The sequence below is a fragment of the Psammomys obesus genome, unplaced genomic scaffold (assembly GCF_907164565.1).
Source record: "Psammomys obesus unplaced genomic scaffold, mPsaObe1.curated_primary_1811, whole genome shotgun sequence".
In the NCBI taxonomy this organism is placed as follows: domain Eukaryota; kingdom Metazoa; phylum Chordata; class Mammalia; order Rodentia; family Muridae; genus Psammomys; species Psammomys obesus.
The window spans coordinates 38955053-38968495 of NW_026585644.1; the positions used below are offsets into that span (position 1 = coordinate 38955053).

The 13443-nt window shown below is 43.1% G+C and overlaps 1 protein-coding gene across 4 annotated transcripts in view; it reads left to right on the forward strand.

The window, feature by feature from the left end:
* Positions 1-13443, forward strand: part of Ltbp1 (latent transforming growth factor beta binding protein 1) — a 213294-nt gene that overhangs the window by 194723 nt on the left and 5128 nt on the right. For all 4 annotated transcript variants that reach the window (XM_055618275.1, XM_055618284.1, XM_055618293.1 and 1 more), the window contains one exon: positions 12786-12908. In XM_055618275.1, the coding sequence (XP_055474250.1) occupies positions 12786-12908 (123 nt within the window). The remainder of the gene's footprint in view (positions 1-12785; positions 12909-13443) is intronic.

Below are 13443 nucleotides of genomic sequence, written 5' to 3' on the forward strand. Positions count from 1 at the left end.
GTTCTTTGCATTTGTACAATGCTTTCCAGTTGCATGTTTTTATGGGGTTTCTCTGTATGTGAACGTGTGTGTCCCTGCATCAAGCTGTATTTCTTGTACTTTTTTTTGGAGAGCCTTTTTTTCTGTTTGTTTTGTCCTATTCCTGTTTATTACTTTGTTTTATTTTACTATTATCTTTTAGGTGCATTTTTGTTTTTTAATAAAGAGAAGAAAAAAGTGTGGATTTTCTGGGAGGGGAGGTAGGGTGGATTTAGGAGGTGTTAGGGGAGGAGAACCATAATCAAAATATATTGTATGGAAAAAAAAATCTATTTCCGTAAAAAAGTAGAAAAACACATAGAAGCATGGAGGCATCCTGGAGGTGTCTTGTTTCCTTACCTCCTAGTTAGAAATAGAAAGATTAAATGAGCTCTAGAATGTGTGTGCACACATATATGTGCATGTGTTCTGCCCAGTTCACGAACCCCAAAAGACCAGGAATAGACAGACGCCGCTGTAAATACATGAGGTTCTTTTTATTAGAAGCCATTACAAGCTGCAGCTTGGGCCCACACCCCCCACCGCCACCAAAGCAGTGAGAGCCAAGCGCCCTGTGCCCAGGCTAGTTGGGTGATTAAAAGATTCTGGTCCCTCCCAGCATGCCCAAGGCAGGGGCGATTCCAGCCTGGCAAGCATCTATTGCTCAAAATGCTACATTTTTAATTGATTTGCTATAGGAAGGTCCCCAGACCACTAATGATCTGATGTTTCTCCCTAGGGGGATGGGCCAGTTTCCTAGCAACTGTATCTCTAGTGGGTGGGGAAAGAATGCAGTAAGGTGGTCCTTCCCCTCAGGGCATTCCTGGACTTCTCCACCCACCTAGTTCAGGCCTTAAATAATAGCTGCTGATTTTTAATCTTTTGGTCTCTCATTTTCCCTTTTCCCATGATCATTTGAAGACCCAATCTTGGGTCTTCCAGATATGACCCCTTGTATCCTATAGATTTACCTTTTTATAATGGGATCTAAGTACTATTAGTGTATTGCTCTCAAGCATTTCTTTATGAAAGCCATCAAGGAATTGAAAATACAAGGCCCAAAGATAAAAATCAAAATGAGTAGGGGTCCCTTCATAGTTGATATAGGGGTAGTAAGCCAAAGAGAACTATTATCCTTTTTCTCTAGTGTCTCTCTAGGCTTTTAGCCTAGTTGCTGCAATATTAGTTTCCATTTCAGCTAAGCATATGCCCAAGATAAATATCTAATGCCAGGGAGCCCCTTTTGACTTAGCATTTCAGCCTGCTAGGTGGGATTTGGGTGAAGATCCATTTTCTGGAGCTTCTTCAATGCTGACAGTTGGACCGTTGGCATCAGGGGCTAGGGAGGCTGAAATGCCAGTCAAAGGCTGTGCAATGGGGCAGTCCCAAGCATCTGGTTAGTTGATCCACCAGAAGAGGCAGGAAGCAATCATGTCATTTTCCAGGAAGTCCAGATTTCAGCTTGCAGTTCATAGCTTATCCCAGAGCAGAGTCAAACAGGTGAAAATCTGCTGAGACAAATTCAGGCTGGAGACAGAAGTTATAATTTGTCTATTAAATGGGAAGGACCAGGGAAAATCTCATCTGCTATCCTTTTGAGCTATGCCAGATCCAGGTCACATCCTGAAACTCATATGAATTTTTTGGTACACTAAAGGAAATATATATTCAGCAAATCCAATATAACATTCTGAGAGTAACAGGTAAAACTGCATCCCACTGATTGAGTATCAGCTGTTTGTTTTATAACCTTTACAAACAACTTAAGTGTATCCACAGTCTGAAACTCTAACACTTTAACTGTGGGCCCTGTTGGTAATCAGCCATCAAGGAAGCTCAGCTACCTTTTGTATGTTTAGACAGGAATACATTAATGGCTTTACTGCTAAACCCTACATGCTTGAATTTTTCCTAACAAAGCAACTAGGAGGAATAGGTTTAAGATATTCCTAAATCCTGTCTACCTCAGAAATGGCAGATATTAAGAATACTATACTAAAAGCTATGACTTTTGGGTCAGATATACACATTAAATAGATGTTTTTAAAATGATGAGAAGCACCTTTAAGTCTATCTCCAAAAGACAACTAAAGGAAATTAAAATCTCAAGCTGGTGACTGAATAATAAGCAGTCAGTGTTCTTATCAACTTATCAGAACTCTACTGATCAATTTCAAAACTCTGAACTTCTGAAATTTTATAACATAAGCACAACAGTAGCAAAGAGGGAGGAGAAATCTAAAGTATCTCCCATTTTTAATATGCTTTAATTTATTTTTATATCATTGTAAGTTAAACTTATATGCCTTAAATAATTTACTTAAGACTCCCTAATCTTTTTTGCATCTATGAACCCTGAAACATTTTTCCAGACCAAATAACACTCTAGATTTTTATGATCTAAACTTCTATATCCTCAGACCCTACATAAGCTCCGTCTTTTTTTTTTTTAAATCCAGCTATATATCTTAAGACACAGGCAACTGACATGAATCCTGTGAGCAGGGCAAACATGTTTTTCTTTCTAAATAAGAGATCTAGTACCTAGTAGTTCTAACTAGCTAATGAACTGATCAATGCGCTAACAGTGGATCTAATTGTCTGCTCTTTAGTTGCAAAGCTACCATTAGCTTAGCATAGCCGTCAAGGTGATCAGAGCCCTGAGAAGGATAAATTATAGGCTAAGCTAAATAAATATACCAATCCATGTGCCAATCAAAATGACAGAGATGACTAATTAGTCCATCACCTAGGCAGTGTCCCTGGCTCCTGTGGTCTCAGGGCATCCTGAACAGAGGTGGTCCTGCCAGGCACAGAAGATGAGACTGATTCTGTGGAAAGAGGAACATGAGAGATTGACCTCACCTTTCCTCTCGAAATATGAAACAATAGCCCTCCAGATGTTCACGGATTTGTCCACAGTTTAGGCTGGGCCCTAGCAGTGGGCCAGTTGGGGCAGTATTGCCCAGTGGTTAGCATACCACAATCCAGAGTTGCAGTCATCTGTTGTTGTGCCCAAATCTTCTCGGAGACCTTGGAGGAGCTACTGCCAGGATTTTGGGACTCTGTCGCAATAAGCTTACACATGTTAAAATTCCATATTCATCAGGTCTCTGACAAGCTTGAGGGCCAGCATATCTGAGTTACTCTTTGTCTTTATCATCTGTTCTAAACTGTGTCCTATAAAACAGAATGCTATACTCTCTAATTCTGGCATATTTCTAAGATGCAAGTTTTAGAGCTATATATTTTAAGGCAAATGGGCAAACTTCATAGTTACCCATCCTAGGTTTAACCTTAAAAAAAACCTAAACAAAGATACTAGATAAAGCTCAACATCTTAACCAACAGTAGTCATTAGCATAGCTTTAAGTCTGCTCTTTCTGAACTAAAATCAAAGCAAACCTTTTAATCAGATACAGTTCATAGAAAGGCTAGCAAATCTTGCTGATCCTACCACTTGCATTAAAATTGGACAGCAAAAGCTTTGCACTTACCAGTAATCAGAGGATTGAACATAACTGACAGACCTAAACAAAGATAATTGCAAACTCATGGCTCCACCCTCTTTATTTCTGGACCAGCATAGCGGCTGGCCACGTGTAACTGAACCCAGCTGGAAGTCCTAAACAAATATGGCAGCAAAACTACAGCTCTACCCTGTCTATCCTTGAACCATCATGGCAGCTAGCCATGTGTTAGCACAGACTATGACTGACAATACCAAACACAGCCATTAGGTGTTGCTGATGGCGTTGTTACCTCCCAAGATACAACAAGTTCTATGAAACATTTACAATTTTTCATGACCAAAAGTTTTAACATTGTGATCAAATAATTTTTAGAACCAACTGCATAACAGAACAGTACAGAACAATTTTAAACTTTACTAACTATTCTGGCCATACTAAACCTATCAGACAGAATTCTTCCCCCTTAAAAGAGCATAAGAAAACATTTTGCAATGAAGAATCATCAGCCCTTTAAATGAAATACAACATATTTTTAAATACAGTTCTTTCTCAAATCATATTAACTCTCTAGCTCTTTAAACATACACACATCAACTTTTTACAACATTCTATATACCTTTAGGTTCCTAGCTTCATTCTTCTGGCTTAACCAGACATTCTTACTTTAGACAAGATATTTTTTAATATCTCTTGCTCTCTCCCTTGCTTTTTAGACAACTCTTATCAAAATCCTTCCCATCCTGACATGATCCTGCTGGAGCCCAGCATCCATGATTTGATTTTTATAGGCAAAGCAAAAACAAGTTACAGTAATACAAAAAAAAGTTCTGAAACTGCTAAACTTTTTCTAAAATTACTTCCGTGTAGCAGATATGGTCCAAGGTCACATAAACAAACTCTAAGGAACTTAGAACAAGCTTTAAGGAAGTTGGTGAAACTTCCTCTTTTCTCTGCCTCAAGGTAAAGACCAGAGTGGAAACATGTTTTTCCATAAACAAAGCAGCTTAACAAACAGCTCTCTACAAGATACATTGTAAAAACTGCAGTTTTCTCAGTTAGCTCAAACCATATGGCTTGGTTTCATTTAGTAAAATTAATAAAATAAATACCAAAGTTTTTTTGTTCTCTCCCAAAGGATCGAGAAACTGTTTTAAAGTTTTCTATTAGACTATCCAAGATCATTATCTAAAATGCCTGATAAACTTTAAATGTTCTATAGCCTTAAACATTTAAACATTTTTTAAAACCTGTTTTTGCAGTATCAAAATAAAGTACCCCTTTTGTAGAAGAGAAGTCACAAAGCATAACCATAATTTTAAAAGTCAAAACCAGATTTTAAAACCAGAATTCACCAGTGAAAACAATCCAATCTCTAAAACCAGGGACTTTTCCTCTTGAACCCCATGGCTGTGTCTCTCAAGTATGTTTACTCAGTCAAGTCCTATCGCTCCTACAGACACCTCAAGGCCTTTCAGAACAGAAAACAGAAGGTAGACACAAACAAATACTGCACAGAGATACTGAGACAAAAAACAGCCACCAGCCGGCCAAAAGTAGTCTGACAATTTCATTCACATCTCCATTTTTTTTTTATTCTCAACCCAGAGCACACTCTGGTCCGCTGCTGGCAGAAGTGGCTCATGCAGATGGAGTTGGGAGAAACAGGGAAAGTTACAGGAAGTCCGTCCCATAATGTCGTCAGTTCAAGTCCCGTCTTAAGAAATGAGAACAGTCACCACAGACAATGAATCACACTCACAGAAAGGAAGCTACGGCAAAAGCGAACCAAAAACCTGGCTTGCTCCTGGGCTAATTTCCCGGGACCAAAACTGACTCCTTGAGGCAGGTACAACATCCACCTAAAGGCTAAAACTGATTCCTCCTGCTGCTACACCCCAGTGGGTGCAGGAGGCACTGGCGCTGCTGCCCCAGGAGACACCAAGAGGTGCTCACTGGGACCAGGCAGTCTGGGCCTGTGAGAGCAGGCCTTTTGGAGCTTACAGTGTGGCAGGGTGACTATGCCTTACCCCAGGCCTTCCAGAGCTGGAAGTACAAGGTCATCGTGCTCGGCCATGTTGGAAGTGTGTCTGGCAAAGGTCTAACAATTTTACTCTCAACAGACACAAAAAGAAAACAAAACAGGCTAGACAGATTACCCACCAAAATACTGATGAAGCTAGGGACGTCCCCCTGAACTTCAGCAGCTGTGACCACCAGTGCGTCCACCTTGATCACGTCTTGCTACCCAGATACTGACACCCCGAGTCCCAAGGAATTTTCAGAATAGAGAACAGAAAGTACTGCACATACAGACAGTGCACAGAGACGTTTAGACACTTACAGCCGCATAAAAACCTCCGGGTCAGGTTCCTGGAGTCTTGGGGTCCCGGGACAAGCCCCCAAAATGTTCTGCCCAGTTCACAAACCCCAAAAGACCAGGAATAAACAGACTCCGCTGTAAATACATTATAAATCATTACAAGCTGCAGCTTGGGCCCACACCCCCAACCATCGAAGCAGTGAGAGCCGAGCACCCCCGTGCCCAGGCTAGTTGGGTGATTTAAAGATTCTGGTCCCTCCCAGCATGCCCAAGACGGGCGATTCCTGCCTGGCAAGCATCTATTGCTCAAAATGCTACATTTTTAATTGATTTGCTATAGGAAGGTCCCCAGACCACTAATGATCTGATGTTTCTCCCTAGGGGGATGGGCCAGTTTCCTAGCAACTGTATCTCTAGTGGGTGGGGAAAGAATGCAGTAAGGTGGTCCTTCCCCTCAGGGCATTCCTGGACTTCTCCACCCACCTAGTTTCAGGCCTTAAATAATAGCTGCTAATTTTAAACTTTTGGCCTCTCACATGCAAGAGAGAAGAAGGACAAGAATATGATACATACACTACCGGGGATTGACCCGAGGACTTTGTGCATGCTGGTCAAGCATTTGAGCATTGAGTTGTAGCTCCCATGATGATGATGATGATGATCATAGTTGAGGTAAAAATTCACATAAGACAAAAGCAAGTGTCCCTGAAGTAGACATGTCAGCGGTATTTGGTACATTCACAAGGCCCAAGCCCCCTTTTAGCCTGAAGTATATATTCTGTTTCTCTTTCTAAATAAGTTCTTACTTGCTTTATCAAGAGAAGGAAAACAGACGCACTCCTTATGGATGTTTCTTTTAATTTGTTGGGTTTTTTGATTGTCACTTCCTAGAGCCGGAAAAAGACAATGTCATGACTTACCCATCCTCACAGTGAGAGAAACAAAAGTAGACCCCTTTACAAGAGGAATGCATGAAAATCCCTCCCATGTGCCCTCTTTGCCTTCTTAAGCCTTACCTCTAGTCTGCCATCACAAGTAACCCCACTCCTTGTTTCTTTTGAGACTGCCTGAAAGTAAGCCTTAGTGTATCTCCCAAAGCCGTAACTACTGAGACTTAGGGGGAACCTTCCATATAGCCACGTTTCTCAGGCTTCTCTGTGTGGCTGAACTTAATGCTATTACAAGAACAGAAATGTTTGAATCCAGGTTTTAGGAGGGGACCTCCATTTTTTTTTAATTATTAATTCAGTTATGTTACTGCATTTGTAGCCAACATTCTCTTCTGTCAGCTAGTCTGGCTAGCTAGCAGCAATCTGATGGGAAACATGGGGAGTGACTACATGGGAAGACTGACCCTCATGGAAGGCTGGGGGTGGGCAGGCTTGATTGGTGTATGGCTGTGAGTTTCCTCAAAGTATCACAGTTTACAGGAGTCCCATGGAATATAAACCCTGCCAAGACTTTAGACTTCATTACTTCCCTGTCCTCGACAAGTACAATTTAATTGAACATTAAGCAATTTGATCTCTTTCACCTAATAAATCGAGCAAATTCAATAAACATAAATCCTGCTAATGATGGAGCTGACCCTGGCGGAGCTGAGCTCATGGATGTTCTTGCGTATGACTCTCCCTGGGATTTGAGCCACAGATGCTTATGGCTGAACAAAGTGTTTACCTGATGCTCAAGCTCTGGGGAGTGCAGTGAATGTTTTTTCTAGGATGCCAGAAGAGCAGCTGCAAACAGAATGCAGCTTGGCAGGTGGAGCACTTCCACACCAAGCCCTCCACTGGCATTAGACATGTTATGCTATAAACTGTAGTGCTCTGGTGAGACACAGAAAAGTGCTAATCACAAATCTAAATGAGACTGTATGCTGACGTGTGTGGTGTGGCTCGCCGGAACTTCAGGGCGCATGCTTGCTGACTCCCCTTTCTCCACACACTCTCTGCAGTAGACCAAGGTGTATAAACTTCACTGCTAAGCTAATGCCTCTTTGTCTGTCTGGTTCTGGGTGTCTAGTTAATTTGGTTTTGGTTTTGGTGTTGAGCTCAGGGTGGCTTTGAACTACTGCGCCTCTTGCCTTTGCCTCTAGAGTGCTGGGATTATAAACATGTGTGTCCTCAGCTGTTTTCTGTCAATGGTACCCTGCCCCTCTGAGATCTACCTTTCTCCATTTGCTGCTCACTTACAGTCTGAAATGCAGAGTTTCTCCTCTTTTTCCTTCCTTTCCTTTCTCCTAAACACTACGCTGTTCATCCAATTCTCACCAAGTTCATGCTATCCTCAAGCTCTGATTGCATGAAATGAAAGCAGCAACAAATGAATCACTTTCCATGTAGCTAAAAGGAAGAGTGGGGCAAAGCTTATTCCATTGATGGGGGAAGCAAAATTCAAGGAAACAGGTACAGACCAAGAGCTAACACAAAAAGAAATAAGGACATGAACCCAAGTGTTTCGAGCCTGTTGACTCTAGGTCTTTTTATTTGATGTGTGTGTTGTGGCTGGTTGTGTGTATGCTGTGTGTGTTTCATTGTGTGTGTGTTGTGTATGTGTTGAGTGTATGTCATGTGTGTGTCTGGTGTGTGTATCGTGGTGTGCATGTGTCGTTCCTATTTGTGTGTATATTGTGTATTGTGTGTGTGTTTGCTGCATGTGGTGTGTGTGTGGTTGTTGTGGTGTATATGCTTCTGTATCTGTGTGTGATGAGTGTGTGTGTCTAATTGCCTACCATAGTTCCACACTTTTTAACTTCCTGGAAGCAGACTGACTGCCCTAATTTAGAGAATTTATTCTCTAAAAAAGGCAGGCACGCAAGGCAGTCTTACTAAGTCTTACTAAGTTCTAGTTAAGTAGGCTGACTGAGGCCTTTCCGTCCCCTTCCTTCACCAGCACGGGATGGAAGAGTCTAAAATGATCACTGCAAGGAAAAACATCCATTGGCCATTTTAGTTAAGGAAGAGTTTCTATTTGACTAGGCTAAGCAGTCACTGTGGCAAATGCTCACTTCCCTCCTCTCCCCGATAGCACCATCATCAATTAATAACACTTGTTTAAATCTGTAGGAAAAACACCTGGTAGAGAAATCTGAATGGAATGTGACCCCTCTTCTTACTATGGAAGACCTGGGCCTTGCTCTTCCTGTATAGTCACAGATTAAATTTCATTGCTCTAAATGTTCAGCTCTGGTGTTTGAAAACCCAAATTTCGCCTCTGCTTCATTTCTAAAAATTGAATTTAATCTGCCTCAAACAACAAAAACTTCGCCTCCTGGTTTCTTGTATGCCACGGTGGCACTGTGACATGTGACTGTCCAGCCCAGCCCCACAGATGTGTCTGTCATCAAGAATGGAGATTTTCTGCCAGGATATAGTAATGTGCTTCCCGTTGCGTCTGACAGCAGGGGTCCCAGACCCACTGGCTCCAGGGGGGTAATTTAAAAAAAAATGTTTTTCATTTAAAGTAGAAATCAAAGCAGTTACCATCTGTTGTGTGAATCTGCCATACCAGGAAAATTAGTGTGATCAATGGCCTGGATTCGTTTCGACCACTTAGTGGCGGTGTCCCCTGCCACTCCATGTGTCCCTTTTATAGCTTTGATCTAGAGCTGAGCATGTGTGCTTGGGGAGGTGGGGAATGCCATGAGTAGGGGAGAGCCATCAAGGTGTTAATATTTCCACTCATTTCGCTTTTCTGTTTGGCTGGATCCCCAGATGGAAACATTCCGTGGAGATTTAGAAAGGAGGGCTCTCAGGATCTGCTTATCGAACCATTGCCCTGCACCTAGCACTTGCCGACTAGACGATTAGCTGTTATTGGTGTGCATCAGAAGAGAAAGTTTTAGAAAGCAAAGAGACTTTAAGGACAAAGTGTGCTGTGCTTATGCTCATGGTGAGCTGGAGGAAGAAACAGCCAACGTTCTCGTGGGTTCTCCTGGGGAAGCTGTGGAAATAGTTCAGGGATCTGCTATTCTTGGCCTGCATGCTGCAGCCAGCCCTGATTCACTGATGGCCCTTAAGCTAGACTCCCGCAGTGAGCCAGACCTAGGGCTAACCACGACCAAGCTACAGTGGGTTTCTCTTGGGGAATGAGATGCTCAGAGGCCAGAACATGCTAGAGATTTGTTCTCCTCAGATTCTGAGGATGACACCTTATCTACTTACCTATGCCTCATTGGAATGTCCTGAGCTATCCCTTGTGTGCCATGGAAAGATGTGTAAATAGAACTGTACTCCAATCTCTAAATCTGTTCTCTATTCCAGGCCTTCCTAGTTTATTCAGGCACACCCCATCGTTTATTGGATAGCATCCTCTCTCTAGAATCTGAACTTTGTCACCCTGATGTTAAAACGTGTATTGATGTGGAATGTGGCGGCACGAGTCTTTGATTCCAGCATTGGGAAGCAGAGGCAGGTGGATCTCTGTGAGTCGGAGGTCAGCCTAGTCTACACTGAGCTGCAAGGCAGTGGTGTCCTTGTGTTGAGCAGCGGTGTGCATCTTCAGCTCCCAGACAGAGCATGTGCACAGAAATTTTTGATAGTCTGAGATCTGACCAAAACTGTCTTGAAGCTTAGCATGCAATATGTTCAAGACAGCGAGGCTGCAATCCTGAGTAGCAGTGCATGGCAGGAAAGGGGAAAAGAGAGATGAGGCATGTCTCAGAAATACCATCCCCCTCCCCCTCTACTGCCCTCTCTCCAGCCTGGGTCAACTCTGGAAGCTTCTTTAGGAATAACAGCAGTGGCTGGCCATAATTTCTGTACCTTTGATTAGATCCTTAACGTTAATCCAAACTCCTTTTTCGTGGACCATAACACATGCACATCTACACAGCTGTAGTTCAAGTGCAGCGTTCAGGCAGCTGTTTCCAGACACTGTCTGTCTTCCCTCTTCACAGCCACCTGAGGTCTCTCCTTTGACCCTGATAGAAGGGGAACGCTTGCAGGAGTTAGTCACCTCATTGCTCTGTGGCGGAGAGCCCAGGACTGAGGCCAAAGAGCACTGGCCAGTCCCTTTCTGTGTCATTTGACATCCTTGGACCTTTCGTCTCAGGCTCCCGAACAGCTGACAGATGTCCCGGAGGGGAATACTCAGCCGTCTCTGGATTATGTCTTCCAAAGTGAGCATATGCTTTGATTCCTTTTTGACATCCACTCTTGATCACACTGTGGCTTGGCTATAAATTTTCGAAAGAAGTCCTCCCTTTGAGATATACAGCAAATATATATAAATTTTTAAAAAATCAGGAGAGATGAGCTCAGCTCTTAAAACTTGTAGACGTTTGAACAATTCTGCTCTCAAAGGAAAGCATGTAGTGCTTTTTCAAATGTTAAGCACAACTGACAAAGGGTTTGTGCTCTATTTGAAGCTGTTTTTGTTTTGTTTTTGGCTTTTTGTTTGTGTTTTGTTTTCGGGTAAAGAGTCTTGCTCCATGCCCTCTGATTTCCTTCCTAAAACTATTATGTCATTTCACAGAATGGCTTCATGCAAAGTGTAGGGAACGTCTGGGGTCTGGACACTTGTGCGTGAGGAGGGGGTTGGGGGCAATGGGCAATGGGACTCCTACCCTATCCCATAGCTCAGTGGGTTCTGAGACCTGGTGCTGTTCTCAGAATGTATGGGCTTTGGCTCTTCACCTTCCACCCAGGGAGGAAAGCAAGCCTTCACAGCTCACACTCGCTATTTCCTTAGAGCTATTTGCTTAGAGAAACAGGGAGCATCTGTGAACTACAGTGCACATTCACGGAGGTCAGAGGACAATTTGCAAGAGTCAGTTCTCTCCTTCCACCATGTAGGATCCTGGAATTTAACTGAGGTCATCAGGCTTGGTCAAAGGGGCCTTTAATAGGCTGAGCCATCTTGCTAGACTCAGTATTTTCAGTTGTGTATAGAAGAAACAAACTGGAATCTTTCGGCTAAGTGTTGTGTTGGGTGATTGTAGCGACATTGTCCATCCAGTCCGGAGCCTAGTACCTGGCTGCCTCTAAGCATCCTGTTGGAGTATTTGACCTCTAGGAAATTCAGACTTTTCAGTAACTGCTAGACACTGTGCTTGGAGAATGCATTTTCTGTAATTCACACATTCAGCACATGAAGCATTTCTCTCCAAAGTTCCCAAACAAACGCTATTAATTGTAGGAAAGAGATCATGGCATGCATTTAAATCACAGGGCTTCTCCTAGGGGAGAAGAACCAAAATCCCATGGGTTGGTTGGAAGTGGAGGTTAGGAATCCAACTGTTCTACCCTAATCCATCTTGGAATGGGGGTGTGGCTACTGAAAGTGGCAGCCAGACTCAAAGAGCAAATGAGGTCCAGTGTTCCAGGAGAGATGCTGGAGACAGCACTGTGTAGCCTGGTTCCTGACTTGAGATCTGGGGCCGCTGGACACCCGCTGAGATGTAACCTCTGTGCTTTCATGTCTGCACTGGTGAAATGCAGGTGATAATAAGACAGAGTGGCAGATGCTCTAGTGAGTGGCATGTTGATTCAATGTTTACAGCAGCACAGGGCAGAGCAAGTGGTGTGTGATCATTAGTTTCTTACTGCTTTGCTACCCCCACTACTGTGCTCATCCTTGCTGTGGTGTCCAACATGCTTTCGTCCTGTTCATCGGGTCTGGAGAATCATCCAGTCTTACACAGAGGAGCAGCTGCTGGGTTCAAGCTGAGAATTCGAAGATGTTGTTGAGTCGCACTGTGAATGCCAGGGATTCCCTTTTCCTGTGCCCTGTAGACACATGCTTTTCACAAACTGCATGGATGGGTTTTGCCAATCATCAGCTCTTTTAGGTCATGGCTTGAGAACTTTATGATCGATCCTAGTATTCAGCATGCGAGTGTGCCCAGTTCCCATAGAGGACCCCCCAGGCACATCCCAGATGGCTTTTGAATGGTGTATGTGATGCCAGGCCCACTGCTCGGAGACTGCGGTGTGCACGTCTGATGTAACCCAACAGTGTCCTTTTCCTCTCAGATGACTATGCCCAGCTGTGCAATATCCCCGTGACGGGGCGGCGGCGGCCATATGGACGAGATGCATTGGTGGACTTCAGTGAGCAGTATGGCCCAGAGACAGATCCTTACTTCATTCAGGACCGTAAGCACAGTCATTCAGTCGTGTCAACTTAAGCTATGGATCAAGATTACTCAGTGTTTTCAAAATGTGAAATTTTTCTGAATGTGTATCTGTGGGTCTTGGTCTAAACCTACCCATCAGAATATCTGGGTGGGACCCAGCAGGCTGGCTTCATAGTCCCCTTGGGTTATATTGCCTGCTGCTCTGGCTAAGAGTCACCAGATTCCAAAATTAGTACTGTATGGGGGACTATTGTATTTATTTTCTTTAAAGTAACAAAAATGATCCTATTGTTACAATTGCTACAGCTCAGTCATTTCTTTTTCATATGAAGTCATGGTCTAGTTCCATTTCCCTACAAGGAAATGACAAATGTTCACCACACCAAGTTGATCTTTACAAGTGTTTTAGAGTGGGTGGTCAAAAAAAAAAAAGTACTCTCTTGGTCAGAAATGGATGTTTAAGAATCTGCTTGTGAGGGGATTTATTAAGTAAGAAGCGATGCATGCCAGCTTCTTCTGGATTTGTGAGCAGAGCTTTCATGGGAGAGGCAGGA